Source organism: Chelonia mydas, chromosome 15 (genome assembly GCF_015237465.2).
Source record: "Chelonia mydas isolate rCheMyd1 chromosome 15, rCheMyd1.pri.v2, whole genome shotgun sequence".
Lineage (NCBI taxonomy): Eukaryota > Metazoa > Chordata > Testudines > Cheloniidae > Chelonia > Chelonia mydas.
The window spans coordinates 14,419,343-14,439,685 of NC_057856.1; the positions used below are offsets into that span (position 1 = coordinate 14,419,343).

The 20,343-nt window shown below is 40.1% G+C and overlaps 1 protein-coding gene across 4 annotated transcripts in view; it reads right to left on the bottom strand.

The window, feature by feature from the left end:
- The window catches only part of DGCR2 (DiGeorge syndrome critical region gene 2), a 67,251-nt gene that overhangs the window by 34,727 nt on the left and 12,181 nt on the right, over positions 1-20,343 (bottom strand). For 2 of the 4 annotated variants that reach the window (XM_037878494.2, XM_037878493.2), the window contains exons 2-3: positions 13,980-14,012; positions 4,633-4,755 (exon numbers count right to left, since the gene is read on the bottom strand). In XM_037878494.2, the coding sequence (XP_037734422.1) occupies positions 4,633-4,755; positions 13,980-14,012 (156 nt within the window). The remainder of the gene's footprint in view (positions 1-4,632; positions 4,756-13,979; positions 14,013-20,343) is intronic. The other 2 variants (XM_037878496.2, XM_037878495.2) reach the window with 1 other exon arrangement.

A 20,343-nucleotide genomic window follows, 5' to 3' on the forward strand; every position in this document is an offset into this window, starting at 1 on the left:
TGCTCTGTCTGTCTAAAACAGCGTTTCTTAAACTGGGGGTCCCAACCCAAAAGGAGATTGGCAAGGCTATTATAGAGAGATTGTGAGATCACAAAAAAATATTGCAGGAGGGAGAAGAAGAGGGGGTATAGCGGCTCTGAAGGCAGCGCCACCACCACCAGCAGCACAGAAACAAGGGTGTGTATAGTAATTTGCTATCACTTGGGGGAGAGAAGAGGGGAACCTGAAATATTTTTAAAGGGCAGTCCCAGCAAAAAAAAGTTTGAGAACCCCTGGTCTAAAAGGTTCCTATCCTACTGATAAACCAACCACATGGGGATCAGTATGAGTCCAAAAGAGGGGCTTTCTTTGTGTTTACATTTTTAGAAACCTCACGATTAACTTAAAATCTACATTAAAAGAATTTTAAGGCTGCAAAGTCAAACACGAGGAAGTTAAGGGATGCCAGAATTAAGGCTGCCAGTGCAACCTTAATTCAGCCCCTTGGATACATACGTTACGACAGACTGTTTTCCATATGACCCCTACCTCATTCAGCACAAAGAATGGACCTGGTCTGGGATGAATTAGGGTTATGTGTTAAGGATGCTATTGTCACAAAGAGCCCGACCTCATTTGTTGCAGATGTCAGTAGGTGTGTCATAAGGTAGGGTCGGCAGGAAAACAAAGGATCGTCTCACATTTGAATGCTGCCCTGGAAAATTGGACTTTATCCCTGACTGTGCCACAGAGCTTCTGTATGGTCCTAGGAAAATAACCTAAACCAAATATTTCACACGTGGTCACGAATTGTGTGTTCCTCATTTTCTAGGTGCCTGACTTGAGATCCTCCTGGTGTCCAGTTTGCAGAAGTGCTGAACACCCACAGCTGTAACTGAAGTCAGTGAGAGCTGTATTTTGAACATATTAAGTGCTATATAACACTAGGCACTCTGAAAAGACAACCTTTAGTCATCTCCAATTGGGCACCCAAAATTAGTGGGCACTTGACTTGAATCTGTGAACCTCCGTTTCCCAGCTGAAATGGGTATTGGATTATAACATCTCACAGGACTGTAGTGAAAATAAAAAACTAACTAACATTTGTGAAGCACTTCAATATTATAGTGACAAGTGCTACAGAGCAGCCCTTGAGGAAATTACTAATATGTTCAGAGCAGGATTTGAACAGTGCGCAATAAAGTAGGCCTCAGACCACACACTGAACAATGAGGACGAAGCTATTTAATAGCTGCTCATTCTGCAACCACCCTCCCCCTCTGATGCGCTGAATGAGACCGACTTCCTGGGGGAAAAAAAAATAGTCGTCGTGTAATTAACTAACTATCTCAGTGCATACACAAAAGGCAACCTACATTCTGGCATTTCCTAATTTGAGTGCTAGACTTTGTGACCTAAACATTCTTTTAATGTAGATTTCTGTATGAAATTTCCATAAAAGGTTGCTGGTTTCCATACATGAGCTGCTAATGAGCTCACCCACTGGGAAATGCAGGCACTATTGGGTCTTTTATTATTATTATTATTGTCGTTTTTAAAGCACACACACTCTATAGCTGTTTTGTCCCACAAAACAGTTTTAACTGCACAGAACAACCTACTGGATATTAAAGTTTCCAATTCTCATTTATAGTGGAGGTGTTAGGGGAACTAGATCCTCTCAAAATTAACTGCCTTTTGGGCCTAAAATGAAACCACCAAATTTTTTTTAAAATACTTCCAGTTGTAAGTGGTCTTTTACCAGTTTTCTACTTTCGTTGTGCAAAGAGCGTTCAGTAAGTTTAGCCCAGACATTATGCAAACAAATTCCTATTGGCTAACATTACTTAACAACATGGGACAACTAATTCAGGTCACATGTAGTACACAAGTATTTTAAGCTTCCATGAAAACGAAGTCAGAAGAATAATTTCAAAAGGCTTGAGTTCACAGCAATCAGACTACTGCTACATGATTAAGTTTATAAAGATTTAATGCCGGCCAAGTCTTTGGCTGATTGTATCTAGGAGTTTTTCTGTGATGAGGGGTGGGTGGGAAGGAGTGCAGGACCACATAGTTCTTCCTATGGACTCACAAACGGTCATGTTACGAAAAGTAATTAAATGAGTGGATGTTGGATGAGACCAACACATCGTTTCCTCTCAAATATGTTGCTCCTAGATTACCGGGTTCAGCCCAGACACCTTGTTACGAGTTGGACTGCAAACCCAGGAATGAAACCAAAAAGTTCTGTTGGAGAGCATCTTGAAACATTGAGGTCTCCTGACTCAGGGCCCTTGGAAAATACCTTATTGTAGGGCAATTAGTTCAGAGTGAAGATGAAGTTATACAAAAGGGCTGTGTCTGATCACAAGAGTTTAAATGTTAACAGTAAGAAGCACATGGACTGCTAACTCTGCACTGCTTACTCCAGTGATAGGTGCTTTTGAAAACAGAGAGATGGAGATGATTATCGACTATACTTGCTTGAAACGACTGCTGTTGAGAAGATTAGGAAAAAAGAGTTAATGGTAAATTGAGGATATCCATTCCCTGTCTATGTAACATGATAAACAAAATAAAATCTGTTCATGAAGTATAAGAAGAATGAACTGAAGAGGTTCTGCACAATTCTGGCTGTTTATCTGCCCACTCCCACTATTCTCATTACTGAAAAAAGTTGATCCACACAGTTGAGCTCTTTTAGTGGCAAAAAAGAAATTGGGGAATTCAAGGAGGAGTAAGAAAAGTATCAAAGTTCTCATCTCCTATTGGTTCAATTGCAGAGGGTGAAGGTGGAAAAGCACAAATACTGCTACCTCTGAATATGTATTGGCATTCTTAGATTCTTACCATTTACATCAAAGTTTAAACTGCAAGTAGCTAAAATTAAGAAATTACTACCTGAAAATCACTAAAGTGGTAAAGGCCTTAATAGACATGACCTTATTTACTAGAAATTTTACAGCAAATACTGTTTCAGCATCTATTACTCCTGATAAGGAACAAAGAAGAATGATTTCATGTGACTCCAAGACTAAAGCAAAAAGGAGTTGCAAGCACGTGCTGTGTAAATCCTCCCAATAATTTCTAGTATGCAGACAGAATCAGCAGCCAAAGGGCTTTATCCTACTAGAGCCATGGATAGAGGACAAACACAGATGCAAAGATTCCACTAATATTTATGCAAGAGTACAGAAGAAAAAGTAAGCATTTCTACATACCAGAGCTTAAAACTAAAGTTTGGAACTGAAAATAATTCTATCTTAAAAATAAATCTGTATTTTAGGGAGGGAAGATGGAAGCAAAATGGGATGTTATGAGACAAAAAGGCTATTCAACTTAACATTGGCTTTTGAAAGACAAAATATCACAGCTCACTTATCCTGACTGGTTAATAGCCATTAACCATTTATTGATAAAATGGGTTTTGAAAAAAAGATTGGAACTGCTGCTAGCAAAAGGAAATTGTTGCTTGTGGGACAATAGCTAAACTCGGAACATACTGAATTTATTGGGAAAGTCCCATATCACGCACGATTCAACTCCTCTTGGAGTGAATGGGAGTTTTGCTGCTGACATGAATAGAACCAGGCCCTAAAAGAAATAGGCAGGCAATACGATTTAGCTTATAATGGCCTTTCATTGACCTCTGGAAAGGGAAATACACCAAAGTAACAAGTCAGAGTGTGCATTCACAACGAGACAAGAATCTCATCACCCCTCATTAACCTTTGTTGGTCACGTAATTTAAACAGTAATTTTCAGCCTCTGGACTGCTATACCAGTTCTGATTCATTAGTTCAAACAGAGAATGAACTCAAAAACTGCAATACTTCAGTGTAGTTTGGGTCTCTCTAAAGACCCCGACTTAAAATCTAACCCATACTGCAATTTAATTCTAGTTGTCATTTCCAGATTTTTATTTCACTATCCCAAAAGAAAGTCTTGGGCATTTCCTGCTGTTTTTAAATGATCTTAAATTGTATTGGCCAGATTTCCAAGAGTGTTTGATCACAACTGAGGCCAAATATTTAAAGACCAATGCACAGCTGTTCCCACTTAGAATAATGGAGCTGATTGGTGATCAGCTCTTGAAAAATGACCCTATGCAAGTTTGAGGGCAAAAATACCGATTTGACTGCTTCCTGGACTGACGTGTTCTGTTTACGCAAGTGAACAGCACAGCATAGGCAGCAACAGGGCAACCTCCTCTATACTGTTCAACAGTGTACCTCCATCCAGTTTCTGCGTGGTACCTTTCTAAGGGCAAGAGACAAGTTTAGAATTCAACTGCAGATGAGGGTGTCAGTTTGATTCCATTGTAAAGGTAGTTTTTCCTGTCCCTTAAGAATTAAAACAGTCTAGCAACTCATTTCACATTTAGAACACATACACATGACTGCAAGAATGGAGGTGTAACCTAATCAAGGAAAAATTGCTTGTGATGTTACTCTATAAGCTGAAAAGCAAAGCTGAGTCAAGATTTATTATAAAGGAACATCTTCTACCAAATGTATTAGTGTCCTCCCATGGGGGGGACGTTTGAACCTGGAATTGCGAACCGTCATTTTATAAAAAACAAACCTGAAGCATAACACTACCACACGAAGTAATAGTTCAGAGAACAGCATTCTTTTTGGTACTACTTACCTGGACAGTCAACTTCATCACTCTCGTCCTCACAGGTGGGCCATCCATCACACTGCCAGTTCAAAGGGATGCACTGGATGGTACCACTGCGACACGCAAACTGCCCTGGGGTACAGCGGAGCTCTACGGAAACAAAAACAAAGGTTTTTTTTCCCCTAAAGAGAAATATTCCATCCTGAATAAGGCTACATGGAAAACTAATTGCCCACCACTATGCACACTACAGACATTATTTTAGCAACCTGGCCCTTCAATAAGATCTCTAATTCATACTGTCTCCCTGTTTTAAAGGGGAAGATTAATAGGACTTTCTTTGCCCAAACTACCACTTGAGGAAGCACTTTATCAGACAGCTTTAGAGCAAGAGCCTTATAGCGAAGCTGTCAACATTTTAAAGCCACATGTAAAATTTACAGGCCAGATCCTCAGCTGGCCCATGCAGGCATAGATAGCCCCAATGAAATCAACCTAGCTCTCTAATTTAAACCAACTGAAGTTCTAACCCTATATTTTTAATTTCAGTATTCTCAGAGATCAGTACTTTTCTTCATTCTAGGAAGGACATGCAAATTGATTAAAGCAATTCCAACTTTCTGTACATTGATTTATGAAAATATGCTGATACCATCAAAACAAAAGCATCACCTGAAATTAAGTGAGATTATTCCCTCCACCCACCCAAGTGAGATCATAGAGTACATCCTTATTTCCGCTCCTTACAGGTATTCCCAAATAGTTGGTGCTTTGGAAAACAGAGTTAAAAAAAATTAAATCCCACAGATCCCAGTCTATCAGAATGTTTCCAATACCAAGTACAGATTAAGAGGGCCCTTCTAGTCGCTACCTATGAATGAATATTATCCTAAGGTTTGTTCAGTTTTTGCATTACCACTTTTAGGAATACTTATTTGGTTTTTAGAACCAGTGATGATTAATAAAGAGCTTATTATGGTAATTTTTTAAAAAAGCTAGTTATACCTACAGAGATATTACAAATTCCAAATTACTATTACCAAACCATATGTACAACAGGACCTATTCATTTACAATTGCCTATCTAATTTGCAGTTCTTTTGAACACATGGACTCATTGCGAACTAGCTTTCATATCCATGATTGTCTTATCTTCAAAATTTATTAAGATACACTGTGTGGAATTTCTACACAAGTACAGCCTTTAAATGAAACTATATGGGCATATTTACACTATTTCATATCATGGTTTTGCTGCCCTTAAAAAAAAATTATAGAAATTAAGACTTCCAAAGCTCTAACCATTCCCTTCTATCAAATACCACAGCATAAGAATTCTGCTGCTCTTTCCATTTTCCTTGAAATATTTTGCAAAGAGATCAATACAAATGACACTGTCTAAAAGCTGAGTTTAGAGCTGTTCACCTCACTGCAAGATGTCATTAACCTCAGTGGACGCACCTTCATATCACCAGAAGTCCATCTGTCACTGCAATTCAAATCTCTTAAGGAAGGTGACTATATGCCCCTGAATCTCCTGTGTTATAAACAACTTAACCTTTCTGTTTTCCCATTAGTGAACTAGAGTTCTCTCCGTTTATCTAGGTTGGAGAACAGCTGCATTTCCATACTTTCACAATTTTAGGCACAAAAAACCCGAAAAACCAAAGTAAAAAACCCTATCTTAACTCTGAAAGATGTGGATTTACAAGGGTTTTTTATGTGACTTTAATTTAAGATACAAAATCCTCATTTTTTTAACCTTCAATTAACATGTATTCTCAACCTGAGCTCCATCTTAATGAAGTTTGTTTTTAAATTAAATAAGGTTTAATATTATTTTTGTTGTTTTCTTACTGAAATGTATACTGCCAAACTAAACACAAATCAAGGTAGACTTACTTTAGATACCTTGTGCATAAATTCTTACAACATACCAAAGTTTAATGGCTCTTTATAAGCATCACTTTACCTTACAGAGCACAGGAAGGTTCACATTAGAGCTCGAAAATAAAAATAGGCATATCCTCTTCTTAACACACCACCTACGCAGAACGCACACTGAGGTCACAAAATAGCTAAGAACTCGGACAGACCTGCTAGACTACAACTGACAACAACATATGGTACAACTAGGCAAGACACTTCTGACCCATTTACAGAATTTTATTCAGTGTGAACATCTCCAACAATCCAAAAACAATGCATGAACTACTTCCAACACCATAAGAAATAATGCAAATACTGACAAAAGTGAGAATGAAAACTAAGTTTTTCAGAATATAACCAGAGCAAGTACAAATTTGTCTCGAAAAAGGAGAGAGGAAAAAGGAGGAGCTGGGAGGAAAGGTGAAGTTTAGATAACCAGAAGGTTTTTGAGATTAAAAATCACAATGGCCACATTTGAAAAAATCCAGTTCATATAAGCAGTAGGGCTGAAACTTCCAACTATTCCTATTAATACGTTTATGGTATTATGCTCCACACTTCACTAAGTTACTGACATTTTATCATTATAGTGCTGAAGTCAGAAATATCTTGTTGCCACTGCAAATGTGGCATTGCATTGGAGACTACAGTAATTTTGTGGATGGAAATGCTGCAGAAATTAAATTTTAAAAAATAAACCCTTTACATTCTAACCAGCCACAAGTTTCTGTCACTCTTAATCTGCAGCTGTGGCAGAATTTAATTTGCACTTTATCACATCAGTTTTTTTATTTATAAAATAAATAGTTCTTGAGTAAATTTTGTTTGTTTAAATGCAAACCACACATACAGGATGTAAATTAAGATATTCTACAGCATTGTAACAAGAGAAATCTCTATCTGACTTGCAGAATCAACAGAATGAGGATTATAGGACACTGCATGGGAGCGGTTGTAGAGGCGAAAACGGATGCATTGACAGGAGTAGAAGGAGCAAAAGGGCAATACTAACAGCAAATACCCGAAGCATTACTATTTTATGCACAAATAATTCTATACTCAAGAGGCCAAGATAAAAGGATATTGTCATTAGTGGCATTAAACTACTTAAGCAATGCTCAAGTAGTTTATGAGGTCAACAGAAACACTCAGTGAATTACAGCCTTAAATGGATCATAAATACACTAAATAATTAGATTTATATAATGTTGCCTTGATTATTCATTTGCTCTATATTCTACACTTTCAAGCAAGAAAGGTAAATGATTGCAAATTACATGCCATACCCATCTTCCCAGTGTCAGTACCTCCCTCATTAGACTATTTTTATCACAAATGTGTCTACATTTTAGAAGTCTAAGGGCATGGCTACACTTGCAGATGTAGAGCGCTTCGAGTTAAACCAGCCTTCAGAGAGCGCAGTAGGGAAAGCGCTGCAATCTGTCCACACTGACAACCTCAAGCACACTGGCGTGACCACATCTGCAGCGGCATTGGAAGCGGTGCATTGTGGGCAGCTATCCCAGCATGCAAGTGACTGCAATGTGCTTTTCAAATGGGGGGGGGGGTGGAGTGTGACAGGGAGTGTGTTGTGTGTACGGGGGGGGAGTGGGTTTTTGGGGGGGGCTGAGAGCATGTCAGCATGCTGTCTCATAAGTTCATACAGCAGCAGACCCCCTCCCCCCTGCTCCTCTCTCTCTCTCACACACAGGATTCCACAGTAATGGTTGCTTTGTCTCGGAGCAGATAAGCAGCCGGCTGTCAGAAAGAGCTTTCAAAGGGCATATCTGCATTCCTGCAGCGATTCCAAAACAATGAGAAGAGTGGCCACTTGACTTAAGGGGATTATGGGACGTTTCCGGAGGCTGATCAGAGCGCAGTAATGCAACACCTCGTCCACACTGACGCCCGGGCGTTTCAGCCAAGGCGCAACAAGCGTTAATCTTCTCGCCGAGGTGGAGTACCAGCAGCGCTGTAGCCGTGGCGTCAGAGCGCTCTAGGTGCCTTGCCAGGGTGGTCAGGGAGTGAGCTAGGGAGCCCGGGGCTGCTTTAATGCGCTCTAACTCGCATGTGTAGCCAAGCCCTAAGTAGAGAATTTTTTTTAAAGTAAATTTAAAATAATCAACTGAACGTATTAATGAATATTTTCTCCAAATGCCAAGCACACTACCAATGCCACATAACAAAATGCTTCCAACTGAAAAAGGAGGAACTGTAGTATGATTTGATTCCATACAAAGAAATTATATTAAAGGAACACAGACTACAAAGTGAAGCACTCAGTACTCTAGAAATGCCCAAAACAAGGTTCCTGTGCAGTCTTAGCTCTGAACCCTTGTTTTCCGACATTTCAGAAGTTTAATGATAAGATCACATTTTTTTCCCCACAGAACTGCTTGATTCACTATGCAGTTGGGACAATACTGTCCAAATGAAAGCTTTGAAATATTTGTATCTTCCCTTTTTGATGTGTGCCCATGCTTAGCACATTACTGCACATAATCCATCCCTGCACTGACGGAACTCCATCCTCCAGAGGGGGTCTTAACTCCTTTACCTATGTGCCTTCAATCACCGTATAGAAGGTGGCAAGATTCCATAAAACGTTTCTTTACATTCATACTTCTGTGCAGGGTGGACATAACACTGATAAAAATACAATCAGTGAATGGTCAAAGAAGTGGATTTTTTTAAACCCTTACAATATTGACAAACCACAACCAATTTCCACTAAACCACTAAGAGATACATCTGTGACCTAGCAGTTAAAGCCATGCCAAATTCCAAGTTTCTGGTAAATACCACTGAAATGCCAGAGCAAGTGTTCAAAATAAAGGTACTAAATACTGTATATATAGTTTTTTAAATGGGAAAAAGGGCATTTCCTTCCACTAGGCATTCTCAAACATGCTAGGGTATCTTAATTCTATTTTTCTAAAGAAAATTTGTTTCTGGGCTGAAATCAAATGTGGCACTTCTGAACCCAAAAAGGGAGGAAAGAGTTACAAACATCTACAATCCTCTAGAATCAAAACGTTTGGACAATCTTAGCTCCAGGCATCAATATGTACTCTGTCTATAGTATTATGAGACAGTTTTTCCAATTACACAACTTATTGGTAAAAAACTGATATGGAATTAAAGAAAATACCTCCCAAAATTACAAGAGAATTTGTTTGCATTGCAACTTATGTTTCTGCACTTAGGTTGACTTAAAACTCTCTTCATTTTTACACACACCCTTTCCAATTTACAGTGCTATATACTGTGTTCAAGAACACCAAACCAAGACTTAGAAAGAATGCATTGGTTACCCAGACTGAAATGTTTCCTTTCTAAGAAGGTACTAAGCCAATGGGAAACTGAACACTTGCTCCAAGGTTAGAATTTAAAAGCAAGGCATACATGCAACGTGTAAGTACTAATCACTAGATTCAAATCAAGAATCCCATCTGACTGACAGCCTATTTCTAGGTCATAACAGCACAAAACTAAATAATGCTTCAGGGAATCTTAGTCCCTTGCTGCAAAGGCCAGAGCAATAATTCACAAGAAACGTAATAAATGTCCCTTGCACCTCTGAAGAATAATTAAGATTAGCAAAGAGAAGTGCAACATCTTTTGACCACCCAGAGCTTTTGTAAAAGGTAATTATGCATCGCATGTATGGAACACATTGATTCAGCTACATTAGGTCACAGTAGGACACTATGCATACATATCCTACATCATATAGGAGGTCCTTCTGAAGACATGGTAGCAGCTGTTACAACATGTGAATTGCTCCAGGTGTACCTATTTAATCATTGCACACTTTTAAAACCAGTTATTTTTACGTGATTTCTCAAACAAGTGATCCCTCTCATCCCTTATGTATGTGCATGCAACCCGATAATGATTACTAAGAATGGTGGGAGAAGGGACACTAGATATTTTACTTGTCTTCAAAAAACAAATGAAAAAAACAAAACAAAACTGTGCTCACCCTGGGGAAATCAAATATAGCAAGACTGAAACACTAGAAATACCGAACTATCCAAGATACAGTATCAATAATGTGCATAATTATGGTAATTAGAAAAAATTCTTCTACTACTGCCCCCTATTCCTCTCAAATCTCCCTCCTTTACAGATCAAGATAGAGTGCTCAGTAAAACGTAAAACTGATTAAAGAAGTTCGCTAGTTTTTAGAAGTAATACTTTCCACCATTCAAGTAGGAAAAAAAAAATTTATTTCGCATTTAATATCTTGTTGGAGAGGATACAAAAACAAAGTCTATATGTGAGAAAAGTGCTTTATCTCAAGAAGCAAGTTCCATTGTTAACTAAGAAGTGGGGAGAATTTATTCATCCAGTATAGACAGCACAGAAATACCCAGGTAATCTGTCTTGTGTGCAGAAGGGGGAGATCCACAATTGGCATCTCTATAAACGTGTAAAAATATTGGGCTAGAGTTGGTATAAAAACCTCATCTTCCACAAACCTCCAGCCAAAGTGGACTAGATGGGACTTCTAGCTGAAGGAGTCTACCATTTTCTCTCCTTTTGGGGCTAAGCACTACTTTAGCAGTGCGGCTAGGCCATTAAACCCAGGAAGAGAGCTTACAGACTTTTGGAAGGAGACAAAAACAGTGTCAGGATGAATATGGGATGGATTTTTGTATGTAGGGCTTGCTGTTTTAGTTTACTTTGGAAAGTTTTAGTTGTAAAAAAACTTAACCTGACAGACATCTTTGGGCTAAGTTTCAATAGTTTTCACATAAAATTTGGCATGCGCCAATTGTTGTGTGACCTCAGAAGCATAATTATTGTTCTTGCAAGATCCTTTTTCTTATAAGAGTCATCAAACACAATCACTGTGCTATAATGTGAAATTTAGTAAGTAGCTTAAATTGTTTTGGATGGATTTCTGATGACATTTGTCCTCAAAAAGACAAAAACAGTGCTAGAAATAGCCCATGAAAACAGTTTTAACAGACATCTTTAGTTTGAATTTACTAACAGGACAGAAGGTTCATGAGCGTTTGGTTTTCCCTTAATTTTGAGGATGTGGAAATAGACTTGAAAACACATGAAGCACAAAATCACACCTACACAAAATACCTTCAGAACACTGAATGAAGGGACTGTATAAAGACAGTATTTTTTAAAACATCAAGCCTCAACAACCCTATTAAGTATTGTATCTTTTTTACAAATGGGTAAACTGAAGAAAAGAAAGGCTATGTTGCCCAATGTTACTTATCAACTCTGTGGTCTTGGGGGAACCAGGGCACAGTACCTAGCCTTTCTGACTCACAAAAGCCCTTCCCCCCGCCTCTGCTTGAGCCAAAGCCGATCAGAAGACAGACTTACAAAAAGCAATGAAAAGGTAGTGGGACACACACCTAAACCCCTCTGGACAAGGGTGACAGGATTAAGGAAACTCGCTTAGCCTCATTTGAAATCGAGGATGGGACAGGGAGGGCATGTCCATTAGAATACAGAATGGAGAACAGAGATTCCAAGGCAAGAACTGCACTGAACTATGGGACCAGAAAAGCAGTGCATGATGGGGAATCTCTGCTCCAGATGTTAATGAACTCAAGCCTGCACACACCCAGCTCAGTAGTTATCAGACCAATTCTAGCAATAAATCCTTTATTGGTATCCAAAATACTGAAGCTGCCTAATTGCGTTGTGAGCTCCCTCGAAGGAACACTGCCCACAGCCAGGAATGAGTCGTTCCTATTGTCTAGCTTGAAAAAAAAAACAAAAAACAACAACTTTGGTATACTCCCTTGAGAGATCAGTTTACCCGCAAACAAATCTTGTGTTCTCCCTTGAACCATTTTTCTTTCCCTACAAAAGTCCCTACCCACGCTCAAGTAAGTGCTCTGATGCCTGGATCCAAAATCTGCAGTTCCATAGTACGACTTCATCTTCTCCTGACTGACCATGCTGTGGGCGCTGCCTGTCTCCAGCACTCCGGACCCTCAGCTACCACCACCATCTGGGACCCCTGATCGATTCAAGCTTCACGGAGTGGTGAGAACCCAGCTCTCTCTCTCTTTCTCTAGGTATAGCCTTCTGACCCAGACCTGTGAGATCAGTTACAACTGAGTTTTCTAAACCTGACTTTTATAATCATAATATTAAATCTAACTTAAATTTAACTGTTGTGTTTGTTTGACTCCCCTTGTATGGTTATTACCTGGCAATAAATAACTTTCATGGTTAAGCTGGTTGCTTCTCTCTCCCCCTCCTTCTCCCCTGAAGGTGTTTTTTGGCTTCCTCATTCACTCTGCAGCAACGCTCCTCGTACCTAAGTTAAAGATCTCTGCAGAGCCCAAAAATCCTATGGGGTTTGCTCATCAAGTGGGTTACTACCAGAACAATTGTTACGCGAAAGTGGGGATAGGGACGCGCTGAACCTGGGGCACGAGGGCGGCAGCGTCGAAGTGCTGCTCGACCCAGCCTGCTGAGTCCAGGGGCATAGAAGGGGGCCAGACTGAAAGTGCTGCTCGACCCAGCCTGCATAGAAGGGGTCAGCTTGGGAGTGCTATTAACCCAATCCTCTCAGATGCGCTCTGTTAATGTGTGTGTGTGTTCGTCTGATTCCGGGGCTGGCAGAACCCAGCCCTGGGGAACCTAGGTCCTGCAGGATAGCTCCACTGGGAGGGAACTTGCAGAAGGGAGAAGTAGAGCTCTGTATGAGAACACAAGTGACACAAGCAGTATACTGACAGAATTACAGAAACAACCTCCAACACAGAAGAGTAACCCTAATAAATGATCAGAGGGGTAGCCGTGTTAGTCTGGATCTGTAAAAGCGGCAGAGTCCTGTGGCACCTTATAGACTAACAGACGTATTGGAGCATAAGCTTTTGTGGGTGAATACCCACTTCATTGGCTATATTCACCCATAAAAGCCTATTCTCCAATACGTCTGTCAGTCTATAAGGTGCCACAGGACTCTTTGCCCCTAATAAATGAGCATACTCCAAAATAATGGACAAATCTGGTAACACCAAGGTCAGAGTTCAAGTCAGCAACAGCTGGAAACAGAACCAATGAGTCCTGGCTACCAGTTCCATACTCACTACAAAGCCACATTTCCTCCTTATCAATCACCACTATGGCTTTTCAATTCATCAGCATACTTCTAAATAGAACAAACTCTGTCCTTTAGACAATATCAATGTTCCTCAGCTGTGGTAGTACATTTTCTGGAATGGCAACAGCTTATCAATAGCTGTGAGATGACCAATGGGGTAAGCAAGAGGGGTGAGGTAGACAGGAAGTGGGAAAAAATGAATTTGGAATATTGATTTAGTTTTCAAGTCAGTTATAAAAGGAAAACATGGAACCCAATATTAAACTTCAAAAGCCTAATGAGTCCAAGAAGAGACAGCCTGTTGAGTCAATGTATTAAGTAATATAATCTGTCCAGATGAGACACTCACCTGAAAGAAGTCTTGCCAGAGTTAGTCGTGAACCTGTAATTTGAAATTTAAAAGAAAACTTACAAAACAGTTGGAAATGTAATTGAACACACACCAGAAATAAAGGATAACACTGTCAGTAAGTTTAAACAATATAATTTACACAAGATGGTAGGAAATTTTTCTCTCCTTCAACCAAGTACTACTTTTCAAGTCAACGACGCACAGTAGAAAATTTAGGATCCAGTTTATGTAATCTAATCACCAGCATCTCATTTCTCAAACTCTAGGTCTTTATGTGAGAGGAAAGAACTTGTAGCAGGAACGGGGTCACAGTTCCACATTAGCAAGTTCTTGGAATTCATGGACAATAAAAAGATAATTTTGTTTAATCCAAAACGTGGTACAGTTTCACAAATTTCATACAGTAAATTAATACCTTTCCTCAGTTACAAATACAGTATTTTGGGCCCCAAGAGGCCTTTTGTATCGTCTGATTTGACCCTTCTGCACTTTGTAGGACATTTTCCCCACATTATTCTTACTAGATGGAAGCCTGAACATTAAAAAGTCACGTCCTTAATCACAATTCTCAAGAACACACATTGAGCTAACCAGAATCAGTTACTTGTATTTTCCAGTTTAGTTCATATGTATTTTAAGTTGTTTGAATGGCAGGAGCACTATCTGCTCTTTAGTGAATAAGTACTTAACTCCAGATCATCTTCCCCCTTCCATTGTACAGGTGCCATGGGGAACTGCTAGAAAAGAATGTTTGCTTGGAGATAGCTTTATTTGGGGAAAAGGTAGGTAATCACACCCATGGCTCGTAGGACTTGTTTGCCAGCCAGTCAAGGGAGTGTATACTTTCTAATAATTCATTATTTTACTAATTATAAACACTATCTCTGGCAGAAGAGATACGAGACTACAAGCTCTACTAGTTCTAAAAATCTTGAACATGGTGATCAGAAAAAATCAGTTCAATTCATTAACTACGGATTACACTTCCTCTGCTTAAAAAAAAATCACTTTAAATACAAAACATTTTGATAAACTTACTTTTTTTTTAAAATGTAGCTAGCACATTTAAGGTAGATTTTAAAAAACCATTCTAACATGATGTTTGTGTGCATTTTTTATTGAATTCCAATTTCTATTCGAGTGCAGGTGGCTGACACAAATCATGAGTAAAAAAATTAATCTAGCAAAGAAATATGTCATTCACCATCTCCTAACATTAGAAAAACAAGCTATATAATTGCTGAAATAAGTGTGTATATATAGTATATCCTCTTGGTCAGCAAAAAGTACCAAATTTAGTGTAAAGGCTTTTTTGGGGGAGGGAGGCAAATATTTTAATGATTACCAACCATGAGAATCAATCTTTCATTATGAAAATACCTAAAATGTAAAAGTGCATAACAAGATTAAAATTGATTATTTAAATCATGATTAAAGTCAGCAATTTAAATCAATCCACCCTTACAGATTGGGTTCAGTATACTCCATTTCAAAAATGCACTAGTAATAAATAGGCAGAATTGTCTTGCAGCCCTCTGGTAATTTCCCTTTAAAGAATGATACACCATATACCCGAGTGCTATAAAGTCTTAGATCAACATACACACACACACTTTTAGATCTTTTTTTTAATTGTTTCCAGTAGGAAGGGGTCATTCAGAACAGACAGGCAAAGAACGAAGAAACTTTTGGGGCCAGACTCTCAGCTCTGCCTCTTAAATTTGGAGGAACTATTTGCACCTTTGGGACAAACTAAACACTAGCTCTCCACTAACCTGGTCCCCTCAAGGTTACTCTGGGCCCTATGTTGGTACCATCAGCCCCGAGCATGACAAACAGGGATCATTTGGGCACAGGGACATTAATTTTTCCCCAATTTCTGACAATGTTTTCCACAAAAGCGGTTTGTTGCAAACACCTCTGAAAGACAACCAGAGAAAGTGGAGAGCTACAGATTACTCATCAGAGGGCACCAAAACATCCTATTTTACTGACTGATTGCAGTATGTTCAGAATTGACATATGTAGAAGATATATGCACTGTAGGATAGCCATTTTTTCCCCTAACCACTCAATTCTATTCTAAGGGTCAATCCAGTGCACTTCAGATGCAGCCAAACTTGTTCCTATAACTAGCTATAACCGAAAGCTGATGGTACTTAGTCATTTTTGCTAGGTAAAGAATAACTCCAACAGAAGCATAGGGACTCCACAGCAGAATACAATAACTAGTCAGAAAAAAGCAATAGTACTGTATAGATCAGAGGTGGGCAAACTATGGCCCGCGGGCCACATCAGGAAGGAGAGGGGGGTTGGATCGGGCAGGGGTTCCGGGGGCAGTCAGGGGACAGGGAGAAGGGGTGGTTGGATGGTGCAGGAGTCCCAGGGGGCAAGTCAGGAATGAGAGGAGGGGTTCGATGGGGCAGCAGGGAGCAGTGGATGGGGTGGGGGCCGGGCCACACCTGGCTGCTTGGGGAGACACAGCCTCCCCTAACCAGCCCTCCATACAATTTTGGAAACCCGATGTGGCCCTCAGGCCAAAAAAAGTTTTCCCACCCCTGGTACAGATCTTTGCAAAATTGTCTCTGAAGAAATGGAAAATTCAATTCCAAAATATTAGATGAATAGCATGTGTGTAAAAATCAGAGATGAAGGAAATACGGACTACATTCAAATGAGACATGATTTAAAAAATTCCACCAAGTGAACTACCAAAGCAGCCCAAGCTAACTCTTAGTAATCATACAATATTAAACACTTTCAGAGTTTATTAGGAACACTGGTGAGCAAACCCATTTGCTTCCCCAAGGGAAGAGATGTTTCTAGTCTGCAGGAAAAAAAAGACAGGAGAAAATTAAAAAGCCTTTAGTAAGTATTGGAGCACATGTCTAGACTTAAAGCATGTGAGAAGCCCAAATGAATTCAACAGGACTGCTCAAGAATATAAGGTTAGGCCCTAAGTCAGGGCATGAGCTAGCCCAGAAGTCTAATGACAAGTGAAATCACGGATTTCAAACCTACTCTATGGAATCATCAGTAGTTTAAACCACTAAAACTAGTCCCAACTTCCAAAGCCAAAAGGACATTCTAATACTGAACAGGTGTAAGTTGTAAGAATACCTCATACAAAATCCCAAACAGTATTAAACCTACATCTAAAACAGTGGCTTTCAACCTGTGGTCTGCAGACCCCTGGGGTTCCACTGACTGTGTCTAAGATTTCCAAAGGGGTCCGCACCTCCATTCAACTGTCAGTAGCATGCAGAAACTTTTCCCTGCTCAGGGATTTAAGCTATCCATTTCTTTAAAGCAGAGGTTCTCAAACTGTGGTCCGCAGAAAAGCTCCATTCGGGTGGCCCGCGGATAGTTCCCTCTAAGATGCATGCCTGGGTGGCCACACACAAGATAATGAAGGGCCATCCACCTAATTAGTGGAGCCAAGCAGGCTCTGGCTGCCAGGGAAAGATGGCCCTCCTTCCCAACCTCAGCTCTGTGGAGGGGAGGGACTCCCTTCCTTCCCAGCCCCAGCTCATGGGCTGCTGCAGCAGGGGAGTGCACATCCATCGCATTAGAAAGGTAAGACTACTGATATTAAAATATGAGTTGTGTGCTTTTATTTGTAGAACAAAAAAAGTTAATTATTAAGGGTTTTTTTATATAGCGCTTTTATCCAAAGTGCTTTACAATAGTTAGCTAATGGTACAAACAACATTTGGAAAGATCGTTAAGTGGTCCGCCAAGACCCTCAGCAATTTTCAAGTAGTCCATGAAAAAAAAAAAAGTTTGTACATTGGCCAAACTGGACAGTCTCTATGTAAAAGAATAAATGGACACAAATCAGATGTCAAGAATTATAACATTCAAAAACCAGTCGGAGAACACTTCAATCTCTTTGGTCACTCGATTACAGACCAAAAAATTGGCAATTCAACAAAAAAAACTTCAAAAACAGACTCCAACGAGAGACTGCTGAATTGGAATTAATTTGCAAACTGGATACAATTAACTTAGGCTAGAATAAAGACTGGGAGTGGATGTGTCATTACACAAAGTAAAACTATTTCCCCATGTTTATTTCCCCTCCTACTGTTCTTGTAAACTGCTGGAAATAGCCCACTTTGATTATCACTACAAAAGGTCCCCCCCCATCCCTCCCCCGCACAGCTCTCCTGCTGGTAATAAGAAAAGGAGTACTTGTGGCACCTTAGAGACTAACCAATTTATTTGAGCATAAGCTTTCGTGAGCCACAGCTCACTTCATCGGATGCACAAAGTTGAAAACACAGCGAGGATGTTTTTATACACACAGACCATGAAAAAACGGGTGTTTATCACTACAAAAGGTTCTCTCTCCCCCCACCCCACTCTCCTGCTGGTAATAGCTTATCTAAAGTGATCACTCTCCTTACAATGTGTATGATAATCAAGGTGGGCCATTTCCAGCACAAATCCAGGGTTTAACAAGAACGTGGGGGGGGGGGGGGGGACAAACAAGGGGAAATAGGTTACCTTTTATAATGACTCAACCACTCCCAGTCTCTATTCAAGCCTAAGTTAATTGTATCCAATTTGCAAATTAATTCCAATTCAGCAATCTCTCGTTGGAGTCTGTTTCTGAAGTTTTTCTGTTGTAATATCGCAACTTTCATGTCTGTAATCACGTGACCACAGAGATTGAAGTGTTCTCCGACTGGTTTATGAATGTTATAATTCTTGACATCTGATTTGTGTCCATTTATTCTTTTACGTAGAGACTGTCCAGTTTGACCAATGTACATGGCAAAGGGCATTGCTGGCACATGATGGCATATATCACATTGGTAGATGTGCAGGTGAACGAGCCTCTGATAGTGTGGCTGATGTTATTAGGCCCTGTGATGGTGTCCCCTGAATAGATATGTGGGCACAGCTGGCAACGGGCTTTGTTGCAAGGATAGGTTCCTGGGTTAGTGGTTCTGTTGTGTGGTATGTGGTTGCTGCTGAGTATTTGCTTCAGGTTGGGGGGCTGTCTGTAGGCAAGGACTGGCCTGTCTCCCAAGATTTGTGAGAGTGATGGGTCGTCCTTCAGGATAGGTTGCAGATCCTTAATAATGCGTTGGAGGGGTTTTAGCTGGGGGCTGAAGGTGACGGCTAGTGGCATTCTGTTATTTTCTTTGTTAGGCCTGTCCTGTAGTAGGTGACTTCTGGGTACTCTTCTGGCTCTGTCAATCTGTTTCTTCACTTCAGCAGGTGGGTATTGTAGTTGTAAGAATGCTTGATAGAGATCTTGTAGGTGTTTGTCTCTATCTGAAGGGTTGGAGCAAATGCGGTTGTATCGTAAAGCTTGGCTGTAGACAATGGATCGTGTGGTGTGGTCTGGATGAAAGCTGGAGGCATGTAGGTAGGAATAGCGGTCAGTAGGTTTCCGGTATAGGGTATAAAAACATCCTCACTGTATTTTCCACTTTGTGCATCCGATGAAGTGAGTTGTGGCTCACGAAAGCTTATGCTCAAATAAATGGATTAGTCTCTAAGGTGCCCAAAGTACTCCTTTTCTTTTTGCGAATACAGACTAACACGGCTGTTACTCTGAAACCTGCTGGTAATAGCTCACCTTTCCTGATCACTCTTGTTACAGTCTGTATGGTAACACCCATTGTTTCATGTTCTCTGTGTATATAAAATCTCCCCACTATATTTTCCACTGTATGCATCCCATGAAGTGAGCTGTATCTCACGAAAGTTTATGCTCTAATAAATTTGTTAGTCTCTAAGGTGCCACAAGTCCTCCTTTTCTTTTTACGGATACAGACTAACACGGCTACTACTCTGAAACCATTCACAGGGAAGGAAGACTTAAGAGAGACTATGGGAAAGGACGGAATTATGGAGACATAACTGCTCTTAAAGCAGCCAGAAGGTTCTGTATATGGAAAAAAAGAGCTGCCTCCTTTAGGCAGATGCAAATTAAAACACCTATTATCCAGAGACTGACAAGCGTGTAAGCCCCCTCAGCCGGATCAAAGTGGCAGCACAGAAATCCTAGTATCCTACTCTTTTCCAGATACTAGCAGAGGCAGGGGGCAATGCTTCTGACTGAGTCACTGGGTATGCCTACACTGCAATCCCAGGTGTGACTGCAGCAGCTGTAGACCTATTCGAGCTAGATTTGATCTAGTTAGCTTCAACAACAATAGAAGTGAAACCACAGCAGCATGGAGTAACTGCTTGAGTACAACCCCAGGGTCCCAAATAGGCTTGTCTTAAGTATTGCTGCAGCAGCACCCCTACCTTTGTCGTCTATACATTTCCAGCAAGATTTTCCAACCTCTGATATTACAGAGTACATTTTTGTTCTGCTACTGTATTTAGTGACAAAGCA